This window comes from Phoca vitulina, unplaced genomic scaffold, assembly GCF_004348235.1.
Source record: "Phoca vitulina isolate PV1807 unplaced genomic scaffold, GSC_HSeal_1.0 scaffold1, whole genome shotgun sequence".
NCBI lineage: Eukaryota > Metazoa > Chordata > Mammalia > Carnivora > Phocidae > Phoca > Phoca vitulina.
This window is the reverse complement of record NW_022589704.1, coordinates 75,110,214-75,129,925: the sequence shown is the minus strand read 5'-3', so window position 1 is coordinate 75,129,925 and position 19,712 is coordinate 75,110,214. Positions and strand designations below refer to the sequence as shown.

General features: G+C 35.7%; 1 protein-coding gene across 4 annotated transcripts in view; it reads left to right on the top strand.

The window, feature by feature from the left end:
• Positions 1-19,712, top strand: part of GALNT13 (polypeptide N-acetylgalactosaminyltransferase 13) — a 781,779-nt gene that overhangs the window by 580,979 nt on the left and 181,088 nt on the right. For all 4 annotated transcript variants that reach the window (XM_032410271.1, XM_032410279.1, XM_032410287.1 and 1 more), the window contains one exon: positions 9,885-10,002. In XM_032410271.1, coding sequence (XP_032266162.1) covers positions 9,885-10,002 — 118 coding nt within the window. The remainder of the gene's footprint in view (positions 1-9,884; positions 10,003-19,712) is intronic.

Here is a 19,712-nt window from a genome sequence, read left to right as displayed (position 1 = left end):
AAAGAATGTCCAATGGAAAAAAAGACAGTCTCTTCAACAAATGGTGTTGGGAAAATTGGACAGCCACATGCAGAAGAATGAAACTGGACCATTTCCTTACACCATACACAAAAATAGACTCAAGATGGATGAAAGACCTCAAGGTGAGACAGGAATCCATCAAAATCCTTGAGGAGAACACAGGCAGCAACCTCTTCGACCTCAGCCGCAGCAACTTCTTCCTAGGAACATCGCCAAAGGCAAGGGAAGCAAGGGCAAAAATGAACTATTGGGATTTCATCAAGATAAAAAGCTTTTGCACAGCAAAAGAAACGTGCAACAAAACCAAAAGACAACCAACAGAATGAGAGAAGATATTTGCAAATGACCTATCAGATAAAGGGCTAGTATCCAAAATCTATTTAGAACTTACAAACTCAACACCCAAAGAACAAATGATCCAATCAAGAAATGGGCAGAAGACATGAACAGACCTTTTTCCAAAGAAGACATCAAATGGGCAACAGACACCTGAAAAAGTGCTCAACATCACTCGGCATCAGGGAAATCCAAGTCAAAACCTCAATGAGATACCACCTCACATCAGTCAGAATGGCTAAATTTAGCAAGTGAGGAAACGACATATGTTGGCGAGGATGCAGAGAAAGGGGAACCCTCCTACGCTGTTGGTGGGAATGCAAGCTGGTGCAGCCACTCTGGAAAACAGTATGGAAGTTCCTCAAAAAGTTGAAAACAGAGCTACCCTACAATCCAGCAATTGCACTACTGGGTATTTACCCCAAAGATACAAATGTGGTGATCTGAAGGGGTACATGCACCCCAATGTTTACAGCAGCAATGTCCACAATAGCCAAACTATGGAAAGAGCCTAGATGTCCATCAACAGATGAATGGATATGGAAGATGTGGTATATATAAACAATGGAATACCATGCAGCCGTCAAAAAAAAAAAGAAGAAATCTTGCCATTTCCAACAACGTTAATAGAACTGGAGGGTATTATGCTAAGCGAAATAAGTCAATTGGAGAAAGACAAGTACCATATGATCTCACTGATATGGGGAATTTGAGAAACAAGACAGAGGATCATAGGGGAAGGGAGGGAAAAATGAAACAAGACGAAACTGGAGAGGGAGACAAACCGTAAGAGACTCTTAATCTCAGGAAAGAAACTGCGGTTTTTTGGAGTGGAGGTGGGTGGGAGGGATGGGGTGGCTGGGTGATGGACATTGGGGAGGGTAAGTACTATGGTGAGCACTGTAAATTGTGTAAAACTGATGAATCACAGGCCTGTACCCCTGAAACAAATAATAGATTATATGATAATAAGAAAAATTTAAAAAAAAAGACATTTGAGAGTTTTTTTACACTTTATTTTGCCAATTTTGTCTTCTGATTTTTTGTATATAATGTGGTCTTTTTAGAATTATGCAATTAAGAAATGTGAAACTTGTTTTAATACTTTTGATACTTTTTGCCAGTTTGATTCCACTGCAAAATTATCAGACTCTATAGTTCCTCTAGTAAGTATAATAAAAAAAAACACACACTTATTTTATTCTGTAAAGTGTTTTACACATGAGACACAATATTTCCTATTATTTAATAGCAACTAAGAATATATTGCTTGGGCTCCTAAGCTAAGAGGTGGGATGCCGGGTGGCTCAGTCAGTTAAGCATCTGCCTTTGGCTTAGGTCATGATTTGAGAGTCCTAGGATCGAGTTTCACATCCAGCTCCCTGCTCAGTGGGGAGTCTGCTTCTCCCTTTCCTTCTGTCAGCTGCTCTCCCTGCTTGTGCTCGCTCTTTCTGTCAAATAAATGAATAAAATCTTAAAATATATATATATTGCTTAATTTTTATCTGTCAGATTTTCTCTGTTAGATTTTTCTTAGGCCAATGAAAATACATTTTTACCTTGGAGGAAAGAAGCAAGGATACTCTCAAATCCTGTGAGACACTTCTTTACTATAGAAGATACTAAAGCAAAACAGGGAAAGGTCAAAATTATGTGAAGAACAAAGACTTTGAAGGAAAAAGTTTGAAGGAAAATCTTTAGAATATTCCAACTCTTTAGCATTCTTACCTACTCATGTGAAAATCTAATATATGTTGATTTTGAAAGAAAAAAATCCCACCTTAGGTGTCTGCCTTTGGCTAGGGTCATGATCCCGGGGTCCTGGGATCAAGTCCCACGTCAGGCTCCCTTCTCAGCAGGAAGCCTGTTTCTCTCTCTCCCTCTCCCCCTGCTTGTGTTCCCTCTCTCGCTGTGTCTCTCTCTGTCAAATAAACAAATAAAATCTTTAAAAAAAAAAAAAAAAAGGAAAATAGCACATGTATATTATATTATTTCCTAATTGTTTAGAAGATAATTTTTTTTTCACAGTTTTCATAAAGGTCTATTTCATTATTGGTGGTAGTGCATTTAACAGTTAAATACGTTTAAATAATGTATAGGTGGCTGCACGACTGCAGCATTGGTAACTAGATAGATAACCAATTCAACTAGAAACCAGCTAACAAGTAACTGTCTAAATATTTAAAATACAGCTCTTGTTTAGATCATCCTTTGATTTGATCACCTTCTTGGGGGTGTGGGGGGGAGCCTGCTGATTACACTGGAAATATATTAAGGCCAAATCTTCTCATATCCATTCCCAGAGGTTTCTTTAGATAATTTATAAGACTTTCCTAGCATCTGTTGAGATGAGATGAAAACGAGGTATTAATGAAAACATTTAAAAACATCTGGCCCCATTATTTATTTTGATTCTTCCTACACATAAAATGAAAGGAAAAGGAAAGATAAAAAATTTGCACCAATTACTGTACATCCTCTTGGAAGCTTAGGGTTTTATCAGGTTGTGCGGATTATGAAAAAGGATTAAGGAGAAAGGAAAAAAATAACTTTTCCTTTCCTGGCATATAGGTCTTTAAGCACAAGTTAAGGTATTTGATTCCAATACTTGTTGGTAAATGGGGTCTTTGGCAGCAAAGTAAGCCACTTGCCCATAATAAGGAGAACTTTTTTCTTCTTTTTTTTTCTGTTTCTTATCCTTTAAAAATAGCTTTGTAACTGTTTTTGTGTTCCATAGACTAAAGGATTGAGCAGGTTTCCTTGTTCAGAGCTTAAACCAGCATGGGCTCTTAAAGTGACAGTTTCTTTTCTACCAAAGCTGCATCTTCTTACCCAATATGTTCAAGTGGGTATCGTGGTGTGCAATATTTCACTAAACCCCATTTCTGTTCTCTGTAAAAACCTTGAAATACATTCAACATTTGATTATTCATCACTCTAATGAAGTAATCGTTATACTTTTGCTTCCTTTCTGTCTCTTCTGCTTTCTATATTGGAGATAGTAGACAGAATAAGGAGGGAAGGAGAGAAACTCACACCATCTAATTTTTGTTTGGTTTCTAAACCTGCAAAATGGTTAACCAAATCATATTTTATGATTTAAAAAAATTGAGATTATGTGAGTATTTCAGCTATTTATGCCTCATATTTGTGTAAATAATAAAATATTTATGTTTCTCATTTCTCTTTATTATGGCTTATACTATATGAGAAATGTTATTAACACAGAGCTAAATACTTACAGTCTAGATATTGTGTTATTGGATCATTGCAAATCACAGCCTGAGCTGACCTATAGTCTCTCAAATCTTTAGATTTTTTTCCCAGAGACCTTACTTATTTACCAAGTAAGATGCATAGAATCCTAATATGTTAAAGGGAAAGACTAGTGAGAAGAAATGATGTTTCAATAACTTTGAAATAAGTTGCTTTGAAGAGCAGTGCATTTTTAAAATCCATAGGAAAATACAGTGCATAAATTTGGGGCTTGAAATCAGGAAAGTGTATTTCTAATTACCTACCTCAAATTCTTTGGTGTATATGGACACATTGAGTGATGACTAGTTGGTAGAGAGGGAGAGAGGTATGTAGGGAGAGGGAGAGAGGAAGGAAAGAGAAGAGAAGAGAGAAAAAAGAGAAAAGAAAGATTGTTTCCTTAATTGGGCCACTGACTACCTGGGGGTTCTTGAGCAAGTCATTTAAACACATTGCAACTAAATTTGGTTGACCAGATCTATAGGGATTTTAAAGTTCTAAAATACTACAGTTCTATTAAAAATTAATTAGACTCTGAAAATAATTTTTAAAAAGCTGATTATAATCTCACCAAACACAGATGTTTTCTCTTCCTTATTAAAATTAATATTTAAATGTGTAGTTCTTGTTTTGTGCTTGTACTACTCTAATAGTGTTACATCCATTAATACATATACCCTCATTTTATAGATGATTAAGCTGGAACACAGAGTTTAAGTGGCTTGGCTTACCAAAGGTCACACTGTGGGGTTGAGTTTTAACCCCAGTCAGTCTAGATACAAAGTCCATGCTCCTAAAAACTAAACTTATCCCTCTCTTGAGTCTTCTGTGGTCGCTCTGCTTTTCACACACGTGGTGGTGATTCTAGTGTGAAATACTTGACTTACCATCTTATTGGTGAAAATGGAGACATCACAGTTCAGCATTAATGAATAATCAGACGTGTTCTATCATAATTTCTTTAACTTTCCCAACTTCTGGTGAAATGCTTCAGTGTTTTTCCATGTCAAATGCTTACTTTTTGGAATCCTTTCCTATAGTCCACATTATTACAAAGCTTTGTATCTTTAATTCTAAAATACTACCAAACTCAATCCCCAAAACTTCTACTAGATGATAAAATCCTGGAATGATGATCAGTTTAGCAGACGTGAAAAATAATTATTTTTGTAATTTTAGAAATAAAATTGCAGGTGATTTTAACTTACAAATAGATTGCTTTGTGGCCATGAGGATACATGCTTATTTGTTTATTTCACTTATTTAACAAATATCTATTAATAGTCTAATAGTATTAAACCAAAATATTAGCTATATGTATAAAGGTGGTAAAATATATGCAGAAATAAATGTAATACTCAAAAAGAAGTAAAAAAGTGCCTTGAGAGAAAAAGAGACTGAAGGCTACTGAAGGAGGCAGAAGGGGAGGATTATATCCAGACTGGAGGGACAGGGGCTGTACTGAGGGCAGGCTGCATGGAATAATAGTCTTTGGCCTAAGAATAGAGCAGGTTTGAACATACACCTGAAGTTTAAAAACGGAAATCCAAGTGACAAGTGGATGTAGACACGTGCACTGGGGTGGGAAAGTTACTATTAACAGCTAAACACTTTGAATATAGAGAAATAGTTAAAAGGAATGGAGATGCTCTTTGGGTGGGACCACGTCACTGATGCCATAATAAGGAGCTGGAATTTTTTTTTTTTTGAGAGAGAGAGAGAGAGTGTGCACGAGTGGGAGGGCAGGCAGAGGGAGAGAGAGAGAGAGAGAATCTTAAGCAGTCTCCATGCTCAGTGTGGAACCGGACACAGGGCTTGCTTGATCTCACAACCCTGAGATCATGACCTGAGCTGAAATCAGTAGTCAGATGCTTAACCACCAGAGCCATCCAGGCACCCCTGGAATTTATTTCTTAAAATAGGTATTTAAACATCTGGTAAACAGTTTCAGAAGAGTTTTGATTTAGAGAGATTAATCTGGCTATGGTTTGTAGAATAAATTTTGGAAGCAGCAGACTCTAGAAGCAGGAGGATTCCCCTAACAGAGTTAGAAATAAGAGGACTAAAATTGGATAGTGACCATGATAACAGAGAACAGAGATAAGAGTCAAAAATACTTTGGAAGAAAATAGGAAGTAGGGGTGCCTGGGTGGCTCAGTCGTTAAGCATCTGTCTTTGGCTCAGGTCGTGATCCCAGGGTCCTGGGATCGAGGCCCACATTGGGCTCCCTGCTCAGTGGGAAGCCTGCTTCTCCCTCTCCCACTCCCCCTGCTTGTGTTCCCTCTCTCGCTGTGTCTCTTTCTGTCAAATAAATAAATAAAATCTTTAAAAAAAAAAAAGAAAATAGGAAGTATTTGGGAAATGATTGAATGGGACACAGGAAAGAAAGTTACTAAAAGGGGTTTTATCCTTTTGTATTGAGATTCTGGAAGGAACTAGAGGACACTGAAGGAGAAGCAATATGGAAGGGTAGCACATGTTCAGTGCTATGTTTATACCTCGAGCAGACTCAAAGGAATTTTTTTTAAGAAAACATCTAGAAAGTAATTAGAAAAACACAAACAATGCAGGAAGAAGCAATGAAAAAAGAAAACACAGATTAGGACTCTGCCTCACAGAGAGGACAGTTAAAGGCATACAGTGAAAGAGCTTATACAGGTAAAGAGTATAGGAAGGGGAAAGCTCCACGGAGAGGTCCTTGGGAAGACTACATATTGGGAGAAAAGAAGATAATTATTAAGTGCACACATCTATAAAACAATATTATAATTGTATCTTATACTCATGTCACAAATATGGAATTAGGAACTTGAGACAGCCAGCAAGGAAAAGGAAGAGGAAGGGATATCAATAAGAATCATAAAATGAATAGGAAAAACCTCTCTGGAAAAAATGCAATTGGAGTCAGGGGTGAAATGTGTTTTAAGCAGCGAGGCTGAATTGTGTTCAAATGCTTCCAAAGGAAGACATTTTAAGGAAAGCCTATTGAAGTTCAGAATCAACGGGGCCTTTTCAGAAAGAAGTTATGGTAGAGGTGGGAGCATGATCCAGATTCCAGTTAGAAGGTCAAGAGGAGTTGAGGGAATATGTAGAAAGTATCCTTTCAATAAGGTTACCAGTGAAGGGAATAGAAAATATATATCCCTCATTGGAATGAGTAGTAGGATGGAATGAAGAACTATTTTGGTTTAGGATAGAACTTGATTGAGCAGTGTCATAAACTCAAGAGGACAATTTAGAAATGAAAGGCATAAAACATAAATGTAATAGTCAATGAGCAAGTGGCTGAAAGAGTAGTCAGAAAAGAACTGGCTGAGGGCAAAAGAGTGAATGTTAGCTCACAATGAAGAAGGAGATATTCTTTCCTCTGAGGCAGGAGGAAGGAAGAGGCCATGAGAAGACACATACACATACTGAGGTAGAGATAGGGGGAGTTTAGATTTCATAACCGAGGGAATTTTGATTTTATGCTTTGCCTTAATCTCATTTTTTGAGAAGAGGCCAAAACTTTTAGATAAGAGTCAGCTAAAAAATGAGACAGATTAACACAAATGAGACAAATTAACACAGATAAAAGGATCGTTAGCTGTTTATAGGCTAAGCAGAGAATATTTGGACTTGAAGTATTACCAGTTGGCCTCATCTTACTGCTTTTTCAATGATTCTCTGGCTCCTAGGAGAAGTGGATAATGCAAGGGTAGGTTTACCCAGACACTGATATTTACCAAAAAAATTGGGTCAGATAAGGGAAGGACAGAGAATTTAGGATGCTAAGCTATTTTTGCTCACTGACCTGGCAGAACCTTGGAGAGAGAGTGAGAGGAGGGAAAGGAACAATTCCTGAAGGGGGTTATTATGTGAGAAATAGGAGTAGCTAAGGAACCCTAAACACGATGGTAGAATAAAAAAGTGACTGTCATAGGATTGAAATAGGAGGGGTTAAAAAATAGAAAGTTGTGTTCAGAGAAGCAGATGTCGGAGTTCAACATCTTGGATCTGAAGTAGATTCAGATGATTTTGAAATGAAATGAGGGTGTGTATGGGAAGTCAAAATTAAGTGAGGGACGCTCAAGACCCATGAATGATTATCAACAACAGACGACAGAGACAAAGATATACCACCTAATCTTATTAACTATTTGTTATGTGCTGGGAACTGTGCTGAGTGCTTTACTTCTACTAACTCAATTCATCTTTACCTACTGACTGTGTGGTAGGCGAGATTCACAGCCGTTGGGCTGATTACCCCCCTCCCCCACCAATGAGTTGAATTGATTAATAAGGTTAGGCCGTATATAGGTTTTTAATTTTCTAGGCACCCTGAACACTTAAGGTTCACACAGGCATATGCAAATAATTCATTAGGGACGGTACAGAGCAGTGAACTTAGAATAGAACATGTTGCATAACACTAGCTATGGCTGTAGATATTATATAAGGCACAGTCTCTGGACTGTTTGAGAGAGCTAACATTGCAAATACAAAAAAAAAAAAAACTCCCTAGGAGCATCTGTCTTCAGAAAATACAGGATTTTTTTGAGGAATTGTCATTTTATGCTCTTATTTTTGTTACTTTTTAAGCATAAGTGAAACTTTTGAGTCATTTTTATGGTTAAATATATAAATTATTTTAGTCATTTATTATACATTTCTCACATATTTTTAGGAATTATGACCAACTGTAAGATGAAATTCAATGCATGTATTTAAGCTAAATGCATTCGTACTTTATTAGTAAATAGAGAAGTGGGCAGGCACTCCACACAGATCATTAAAAATGCATCACTTCACATTCTTATGCACCTGGTTGCATTATGATAAGATAATTGCAGCAATTTTTGTTCCTAGTTTCATTAAATAGACTACCCAGCACTATTACACCTTGTATAGTTATTGCCACAGAATTCCAAAACCCCAATCAGGTGAGGGTGGTGGCTACTCCATAATTACCATCTGTTTAGCTATGTTACTGTTTCTCATTATAACTCAGAAGGTCAGTGATACTGTTCATGATAGCAAGGGAGCAAGACCAGAAGTAATAAAATAGTTCTGAGACTAAGGAGGCTCTGCTACTCCAGCTGATGGACAGTTAATTGCTTGAGTGTAAAACAGTGAGAGCACTGGGAGAAATAGAGAACTTTGCAATATGGTTGATATCCAAGTACAATATTATTTGGTGGTTTTTCAATAAACTACATTGTTCAGTTAGAGGACATGAGCATATCCTGTGGCAGAAGAAGATATAATCTCTAGAAAAGCAACATTTGTTAATTTTTTCACAATCTCAGACTACTTGGATGAGCATTCCAAATCCCTTAGACCAGTGTTAACTCCTCTTTAGCAGCACATTAGAATCACCAAGGGACTTTACACATTACCAAAGGTGTGGCCCCACCCCAGGCCAATTAAATCTGAATCTGTGGAGGGTGATACCCAAGCATGGAAATGTGTTTTTTAAAGTTGCTTTGGGGGCCTCTAATGTGCTAGGAAGTTTTAAAACCGCTATGCTACAGTTAACATTAAAAAATAATAATTGTCAGTATAGATAGATCCATTTGTGAAAAACTAGAATTTTTTTAGTTTCAATTCATACTGCTTATATAGGAAGACTTGCATAGTTCATATATTAACCATTGACTTTAATTAATCTTTTAAAATTAATTAATAAGTAATCCTTTGAAAAGTTAACATCTGACTTCTTAGTTCCTATAGAGAAACTTCAAATGTGAGAATCGAAAGGCATTTATTCCTAGGAAAACGTTTTAGAATCTGTGCAAAATGTTCTTCTAAGCATATGGGATTTATGTTTATCCACAGGGCCATGTAATTAACTCTATCATTTTACTTGAGTAAAGAGAAGAATAAACAAATACATGTAAAGCTCTACCTTAAAAAAAATACTTCCATAAATATCGTTACTTATTGCCTATAAACATTTTTATAGAGCACTAACTTCTCTTCACTATGCCTTTCAGAAGGAATATAATTGCCCCCCTCTTGAAGTGGCCAGTGTTCCTTCCATATTATCTTTTTGATCACCTGTAAGAAAAATATAGACTAATCTAAATTTAGTTTTACAGAAAATGTGAAATAAAATGCTACTTATTAATTTTAAAACCTCTGACACCTTGGCTCTATGTTTCCAGTTTGAGATTTTTGAGTACTATTTTTTTTTTTAATTTAAAATGTCTCAAAACTATTTGCTATAGTCTCATTAAACTCCACACATTGTTTTCAAAAGATATTCTTTTCTTTTTGTTTTTTTCAACTAGGACCCCTACTATGGCTGGTGGCCTATTTTCTATTGACAGAAACTACTTTGAAGAGATAGGAACTTACGATGCAGGAATGGATATCTGGGGTGGAGAGAATCTTGAAATGTCTTTTAGGGTAATTGCATTTTACTTTATTTTTTTAACTCTGAACACACTATGCTGTAGCATGCACGTATAGACCCAGTAATTTACTGTCAAATCTTTTTTTTTGTGAAGTGATGCAAATTACTGATCAGTTGGTCATTTTAATACTTATTTAGAAGCTTTGCTAGAGTTTTTGCATGCAATATTTACTGTTAAATGGGAAATTATAGCTATTTTTAAAGTTTTCAAAAATAATTCTTTTATTCATAGTATGAAGACATTAGGGCTTTCAGTTTTTGAAATAAAGAGGGCTTTATTTCTTATATAAAGCATTACCCTATAAAATCGCATTGTGTTTTTGAACTGAAACTTGGAAGTATTTATGTTACCTGAATTTGCAAGTGCTGCCTGAAGTTATTCTCAAGTACCTTTAAGAATAACCCATGGTCAAAGGAACTCTGGATAATTCTGCAAGTAGCATGATTGATTTCACAGTTATAGACATTATTGCTTGATGAATCAGTTTGAATAATGCAAATTCACTTATTAAATGGCCTTCCAAGCAAATGAAAATTAAGGATTAATCCTTCATGCATATGATACTGGAAATCATATGAATAATTTTTATATTTTGTTATATTTGGAAATCTAAAAAGCAGACACATAAATGTGCCTTCATGCTAACAAATGATAAGTGCTGGAATACTGTTTTTTCTTCAAACCACATATATTATTATTTTTAAATGAATTAAGTTAATAATACTGTTCTTTTCTTTCTTCCTGGAGTTTAACATAAAATATTCAAAACGCTGTATTGATTTTGCCAAAATCGTGTAATAAAATTATTAGAGTTTAGATATAATTATCTATGAAGTGCAAGAGTTATGACTTTTAATTTCTCATTTAGAAAGTAAAGTTTGTTTTTCACTAACAAAATATAAATATATGATGTGTAAGAAAAGTTAAAATTTGAGAATAAAAATTACTTTGAATTTATATAATGTGGAATTTAGTGGATCTCAATAATCTGAATTATTTTAGAACCACTAGAATGGCCTTCTTATACAATTTTTTGCCTATAAACCTTCCTTATAGCCAAATGTCTGAGAACATCATTAGCTAATGGAATTGTATTCTTTCCATATTTGCTTATGTACTTATAGTCAGATTAGAACTTGCCCCACAAGATTTGGCACCATACTCAGGAATGTCTTCTTGACATCAGGCACATGATATATCCTTCACAACTTTTAGGGACATTGGGGGACCCAACCTTTTCACTTGGTGTAGTTCTCAAAGTGCAGAAAATAAGAGGTGACAGTTAAAAAAAGAAGAGAAGAGTGGAAGGAAGGAAGGAAGGAAGGAAGGAAGGAAGGAAAGAAAGAAAGACGGGAGGAAGGCAGGCAGTATATTCAAAAGCTGAAAAAAAAATTTGCTCTCACCCTGGGATGTAGCAATGAGAGTATTTACCCGTTCATTAACCAATGTTCCTTTGATGTTGTGCTGGGATTGTATAAGGAAAAAAATCAATATAGCAATATTGCTATTATCTGTGATCCTTATTGCCCAGCTTTTTTTCCTTTTTCACCTCTTTTCTCCTCACCTGTTAAGCTTGATTCTCTGCCGATGGACTTCCCTTACTTTCATCACAGAGCTTCCATATAGGATGGATGTTCTTTAACTAATTGAAAGATATGTTAGGGAGCAGCTTAGTGGAGTAATATGAAAAACCAGGAGAACATGATCAGAAAATCCAACAGATGTATTAAATGCACCAAAAAGGAAGATTGGGGAATATGGTAGGTGAAACAGATACCAGACGGACAGAGTGAATGCAACTGGTGGCCATAAGAATGATCAGATCCCAAGAAAATGACACAAGAGGTTAGTTGTGATTGGTTGTTTGACATTATGAAGAAACAAAGCACAGTAACACCCCCTTGTCTGTGGTTTCGCTTTCTGCGGTTTCAGTTACCTGCAGTCAACTGTAATCCAGAAGCAGATGATCTTCCTTCTGACGTATTGTCAGAAGGTCAACAGTAGTAGCCTAATGCTCTGTCACAGTGCCTACATCATTTACCTCACTTCATCTCATCATGCAGACATTTTATCGTCACATATCATCACAAGAAGGGTGAGTACAGTACAATAAGATATTTCCAGAGAGAGAGAGGCCATGTTCACATAAATTTTATTACAGTATATTCTTATAACTGTTCTATTTTATTATTAGTGATTATTGCTAATCCCTCACTATGCCTAATTTATAAATTAAACTTTATCATAGGTATGTATATAGAGAAAAAAGCATAGTGTATATAGGGTTTGGTACCATCCTTGGTTTCAGACATCCACAGGGGGTCTTGGAAAATATCACCCATGGATAAGGCGGACTACTGTAAGAAGTGACTGGTTTGAATAATTTAAAATATACCACTGGCTTTAGTTTCCATATGCTTTCAATAGAAACAAAATATATATTTTGCTTTCTATTTGACTCTTTTCTTTTTATAACTTGAATGTAAATTTGTTCTTAATAGTTAGTACTCTAGCTGAGGAAGATATTGAGTAAGAGAAAATGCTAGAACAGTATATTAGCAAAAGAATGAGACTGTCCCTTTAGAATAATGTCATGAAAAGATATGTGACCTAATGAAATAATAATATGTTGAGGATTTAAAATCAGAAAATCTGAGGCTAATATCCAGGTCAATCATTATACAACAGACATATATTGAGCATGTAGTATGTACTTTACACTTTTCAGATGCTGAGACTACAAAAATAGATAAGGCATGATGCTTTTACTCTCAAAGAACCACAGTTCCTTGAGAGAGATACATAGGTATTATTAATAGTTAAATGCGATTATTTTATAAAAATATCTATGAGATTTTCTTGTCTCTGTCATGTTAGTATAGGCAAATCACTTAACCTCCACTGTGAAAAGGTGAATATAATAATAGTGAAGTTAATGTTTTATACCTCTAGTCTATGTAGGTAGGGTAAGTAAAAACCATAGAAATATTAAGGACTACAAAATATTAGGAGAGTTTGGCTGGCCCTAAGGAGTTCAAGCCAATCCAAAGGAATGTATTTGTGTGGATTGATTTATAAATAGTATCACTTGATCTTTGATGCCCAGAGTATTATAAGTACTGAGAGATGTTGAAAATGTGATGAAAATACAGACCTCCCAAGAAAGATACATCCTATCTCTTTGACACAGTGAGTTTGAATACAGTTTCAAAAGGTTGAAGAATCCCTTGACTTCACAGGATAAACATCTTTAGCATAAAATAATAGTGACTTCTAATACTTACATAAAGCTTATAAGCAGAATAGCTGAGACTCGAACTCCAGCATTCTGAGACCAGTGGCTATGTTACTATTATACCACTACTTCCCCATTACGATTTATATCTTCATAACATGACAGTCCTAACAGCTGATAGTATTATCAGGAGGGGAGGGAGGAGCTAACAAGCAAATGTAATCTTCCTCCACAGTTCTGAGATAGTTCTCTCATCTAGTGATCTTATCCTACTCTTACAGGCTTTAGCCTGTTATAGTAGATGATACACATCCAATAGCGGTGTGAATGTGTACAGGTAGATCCTAATGCTTCTGAAAACTTGGTCTCATATATTGCTCTCCACTCCATTACATAACAACCCAAATAACATAAATCCTAAGAATACTGTGTAATATTTGTTGAGTTCTTATTCATTAGTTGTAGGAGATACAATAGTGATCAAAACAGACAAAACTGTGTGTCCTTATGGCACTTATATTTTAGTGGAGACAAACAATAAACAAAATAATATATTAGGGATAAGTGTTAAAGAGAAAAAAAAATAAGGGAAGAGGAATATGAAATGGTAGATGTTGGAGATGGGTAGGGCTTGAAATTTTAATAGGAAGAACTCTGAAATGAATATCCATATAAATGATGACAAAATGAACCCAGTATGGTACGAATTTGCCCCTATCAAAAGAGTCATCTACCTTTAAATGATATTCCTGATGCCACCATAAGTACCACCCAATAAACATTATCACCAAAGTCCTTGCCTTTCATGAGCAATAGCACAGGAGCGGTATTCCCAAGAGTGCACAATGTTTTGTCCATCTTAAAATGAGATAATCTGCCATTGTTGAACCAATTGGGGTCATAGAAAAAGAGAGTAAGAAGACAGAGGAGCATCTCACTTCTATGAGAGGTAGACTAGTGGTTCTAAGAATGGGAGCCAGGCGGCCTTGGGTTCAAGATGGCTGGAGCACTTCCCGGCTGTATAAATTTGGGTAAGGTAGCATGTCTTCTAAGCTTTAGTTTGTTTATATCTGGAACAAGGAAAATTGTAACACTTTCCTGATATGTTTTTGGGGGAGATTAAATGAGATGGTATAGATAGTGCTAAGCACCCTACTTACCACACATGAAGTGTGTCATAAATGGCAGCTTTTATTCTTGCAGTGCTTGTAAGCTGTGCAACTTTGAGCAAGTCACTACACTCCTGAGCATCACTTAGTAACAACCTTGACCTTAGTAATCTCGCCTTGACTACAGATAATCAAATGGAGAATATACATGAAAATCCCTTTAAAACAAGAATACACAATACATACATAAAGTGCTCCTGCTCTAAGAGTTAGTCAAGGTGTGGTTCTAAAACTTCCCTGCCCAGAAAAGAGATTAAATTTTAGAAAAGAAAAAACAAAACAAAACAAAACAAAAAAACTTTCTTTTCAGACTGCTGCAATATCCTTTGAGGTAACTACAGACATCCTGAGAACCTAGACATTAAATATCTACCCATATTCATATTATTGAAATAAAACACTCAATTAAAAAAAAAGTGTCATCTAGACTTGATGTAACAGGTACAAGATTTACACACACAGACACACACACACCTGAATCAATCAAAAAATGGACAAAATATATGAAATAAGAGTTTCAAAACATTGGATGGCAGGTCACAGAGAACAATGGTCTGAGAGATGGAAATCAAAAAAAGGAGAGCCCTAAGTTTGCCTCAGCTTACCGCCTTGAGAAAGTGTCTAGATGTCAGCAACAAAAGGGGGACCTCGGCAGATCCCAGCCGACTCCTGAGTTGAGAAGATGAAGCCAAATGTCTGGGAAGACCTAGGCAGCTAGAATTTGGTGGACAGAATACTGGAGAGGAGAGAATTGCAAAGACAGAACTCAGAAAATATTGAGTGCGGATCAGCACATATGTGTGAGAAAACAACTAAGATTGAGGGAAAAACCATCAGCAAGATTAGAGGTCTCATTGCCCAGTGCTCACTTAGGACCAGCAGGAGTGCCTGTACTCTCTAGCCAGGGTGATTCATGGGGTTGGGGAAAGATGAATATTGGGAAACTATATAATACACTTCTAAATAGCCCATGGATCAAAGAAGCAGTCAAAAGTGAAATTAATCATATTTTTTAGCTGAATGAAAATGAAAACACAGCATATTAAAGTTTGTGGTACCACGAAAGCAATACTTAGGGGGAATTTACAGCACCAAACATCTATATTAGAAAGAAGAAAATAAGATCTAAAATTAATGACTTCAGCTTCCCCCCACCTTCAGAAAATAGAGAAAAGGAGAGTAACCCCAAAATATATAAGAAAAAGGAAAAAATAAAGATTTGAAGTGGAGATTATGAAATATAAAAGAGGAAAAGTTTAGATGAAAGCAATGAATCAAAAGCTGTTTCCTTGAGAAGATCAATACAACTGATAAATTTCTAGCCAAACTTAATTGGAAAAATAGAGAGAAGACACAAATTACCAACATTGAGAATGAGCAAGGTAACCTCATTATGGACTCTACAGATATTTAAAGGGTTATAAAGTAATATTATTAAAAACATTATGGCAATAAACTTGACAATTTTGATAAAATAGACTACTTCCTGAAAAGACACAAACTATCAATGCTTATAAGAAAAAAAATGTATCAAGCAAATACCCCAATATCTAGTAAGGAAATGAAATTTGTAGTTTAAAAAAAAATACTTTTTACAAAGGAAACTCTGTTGTCAGATGACTTCACTGGTGGATTCTACCAAACATTTTGGGTAAAATAAGGACAGTTCTACACAAACTTCCAGAAAATTGAAGAAGACATACTACCTTCCAACTCGAACTATGAGGTCAGCATTACTCAAATAGCAAAACCTGACAGACATTACAAGAATAAAAACAAATCAGTAGAGAAAGGATAGTTTTTCAACACAGTGCTTTAACAACAGGATATCCCTGTAGACAAAAATATCTTAAATCCATACTTCACACTATATAAAAATTAATTCAAAACATAAAACCTAAAATTATAAAATTATAAAAGAAAACATAAGAGAAAAACGTTTCTGACCTCTGAATACGCAGCCCATAAAAGTACAAACTGGCAAATTAGAATTCATCAAAATGAAAAATATTTGCTCTTCAAAGCCCCTGTCAAGAGACCGAAGGGAGAAGCTCCTGACAGGAAGAAACTGGCGACAAATAATTTACCGGATAATGGAATTGTGTCCAGAAAAACAAAACAAAACAACCCCAAAAGCTAAGCAAACAGAAAAACTCTCTCATAACTCGGTGATAAGAAAAAAAAATCAAACCGATAAAAATGACTCAAAGATTTGAACACATACTTCATGAAGGCAAACATAAAGATGGCAAGTAAGCACATGAGAAAATCCTTAATATTATTAGTTATTAGAAAAAATGAAATTAAACCCATAATGAAATCACACTACCCATCTATTGGAATAGCTATGATCAAAAAGGACCATATTGGTTAGAATTTGGAAGAACATGAAAAGGAGGTGGGAATGTAAATGGTAACAATAACTCTGGAAAACAGTTTTACTCGTTCTTTTTTTTTTTTTTTTAATTTTATTTATTTGACAGAGACACAGAAGGAGAGGGAACACAAGCAGGGGGAGTGGGAGAGGGAGAAGCAGGCTTCCCGCCGAGCAGGGAGCCCGATGCGGGGCTCGATCCCAGGACCCTGGGATCATGCCCTGAGCCGAAGGCAGACGCTTAATGACTGAGCCAACTAGGTGCCCCTCTTTCTTTTTTTTTTTAAGATTTTATTTATTAATTTGACAGGGAAAGAGAGAGCAGAAGGAGGGGGAGCAGGAGAGGGAGAGGCAGGCTCCCCACTAAACAGGAAGCCCAATGCAGGGCTCAGTCCCAGGACCCTGGGATCATGACCTGAGCTGAAGGCAGATGCTTAACCGACTGAGCCACCCAGGCACCCGGTTTTACTCAAGACTTCTTAAGCAACTCCTAGGTATTTACTCAAAGGAAAGGAAAGCATATGTCCATACAAAGAGACGTATACTAATGTTCACAGCAGTTTTATTTGCAATAGCCAAAAGCCAGAAACAATCCAAATGTCCACTAAAACGTGAATGGTTAAACTGTGGTTTGTCCATACATGGAATACTACTCAAAAAAATAAAGGAACTATTGATACACCCTACAACATTTTGAATTTTGAAATAATTGCGTTGAATCAAACAAGTCAGACAAAATAGATTACATACTGTATGAGTCAATTCATATAAAATTTTAGTAACTGCGAGCTAATCCATAAGTGACAAAAAGCAAAGTTGTCTAGGAACAAGGTATTGGGAGGGGAAAGGAGAGGTAGAAGGAGGGGACACATGAAAACTTTTGGAGGTAATGGATATATTTGTTTATCTTGATTGTGATAATGGTGTCAATTATGCAACATAAATTATGCAGTTCAATGTATGTTAATTACACTTCAGTAAAGCTGTCAAAATATTCACAGAAACACACACACACACACACTTTCTCTCTCTCTCCCCACTCCTTCTCTCTCTGCAGATACTCACCAAAGGGAAAGAAATGAAGAGAAAATGTAATTGATGGTATCTAGTAACTATAGACCTCTATACTTTAGATTCTTACTGTATGTTAGCCCAGTTACTTTTAAATACCTTGTTGATGGGAGTCTAGCAATCTATCTGTCAGGACAGTTGTGTGGATTAAATGAGACTTATTGAAATTTTTAATAAGCTGTACCGTACTATGGAAATATTAATTTTATTATCATCACCCTTAAAATATAAGAAATTTTTTCAATAACCAGATTTTTTAATCAGCAGGATGGAATTTTCTTTAAGTGTCCCAATTTTCTTTTTCTTCCAAATCACGATGAAAACAGCGGTATATTTATCTGAAGGATATAACCAAGTGAAATATCTTATGATGTGAAATCCATTTATTTCCAAATTGCACAAGCAATGAAGTGGAAAAGGAATGAGAGCTGACATAATAAATAATGGAAAATGAAAGGCAAAGGTTCTTACAAGCAGAAGAGTACGGTAAATGAGGCAAAGAAGTTTGTAGACTTTTGGGGGATTGTAATATGCTAGTTCTTGGAAGTATTTAAAGAAAGTAAAGAACTTTCTAGAAATGGCCACACAGTTCAAATATTGACAAGCAAAAATGTCAGTTATAATAATTTGTTAGACAAATAAATTTAGACAAAAGTCTTTTTATTTCTGTTAGAACTCCATGTTTTTTAAATTTGAGCAGAGTGGATTGTCAGTGTACTAAACTTGACTGTGTTTGTTTATTTGGCCAGTCATAGAAACTGGACTATAATAGAAATATTTCAGTTAAGTGAACTTAATCTCACCAAGTTCATGTGTTATCCACGATTTTGGTGGCTGTGGTTTCATGGAACCCTTTTCTTTAAATTTAATAAAGCACTCTCTTAATGTTAATATAGAGATTTCTTAGCCTCTTCCCCCCACAGCTTTATTGAGATATAATTAACAAAAATTGCATATATGTGACATTTACAACATGATGATTTGATAAACATATATTGTCAAATGATTACCACTATCACACTAATTTACATATCCATCATCTCACATAGTCACCGTGTGTGTGTGTGTGTGTGTGTGTGTGTGTGTGTGGTAAGAACATTTAAGATCCACTTACATCAAAATTCAAGTATTTAATACAACATTATTAATTATAGTCACCATACTGTACATTAGATCTCAGAACTTATTCATCTTATAACTGAGAGTTTTTACCCTAATAGCGGTTTTTTTTTTAAAGGCTGGGGGGTTGTGATGCATGCCTGGCTCAGTCAGTGGAGCCTGGGACTCTTGATTTGGGGGTTCTGAGTTAGAGCCCCATGTTGGGCGTAGAGATTACATAAAAATATGACCTTTAAAAAATAATAAAAATTTTAAAAGGCTAGGAGGTGGGATGCCTGGGTGGCTCAGTGGGTTAAGCACCTGCCTTCGGCTCAGGTCATGATTCCAAGGTCCCGGGATCCAGTCCCTTATCAGTGGGAAGCCTGCTCCCCCTGCTTGTGTGCATGCACTCTCTCTCTCTCACAAATAAATAAAATCTTTATTTAAAAAAAGGCTAGGAGGTCGTAAACTGAGATCATGTTCATGTATAGCCTCATTAAAGAATATAAACCAGTATTAATGATTATTCAGTCCAGCAAACTTCCCTCTGGTTACCTGTTTGGTGTAGGGTACACCTAAAACACACTGCAAATAGCTTGAATTTTTAGCTTCTGTGCTTATAATTAGATCTTCTGGTATCTGGACCACCACTGTATCCTCAACCATTATTTAAACATATCTGTTTATTCAATCACTTTATTCTTTGTTTAATTGAAAGCACAGAATAAAATATCTCTAAGTAAAAGGTAGCTGGG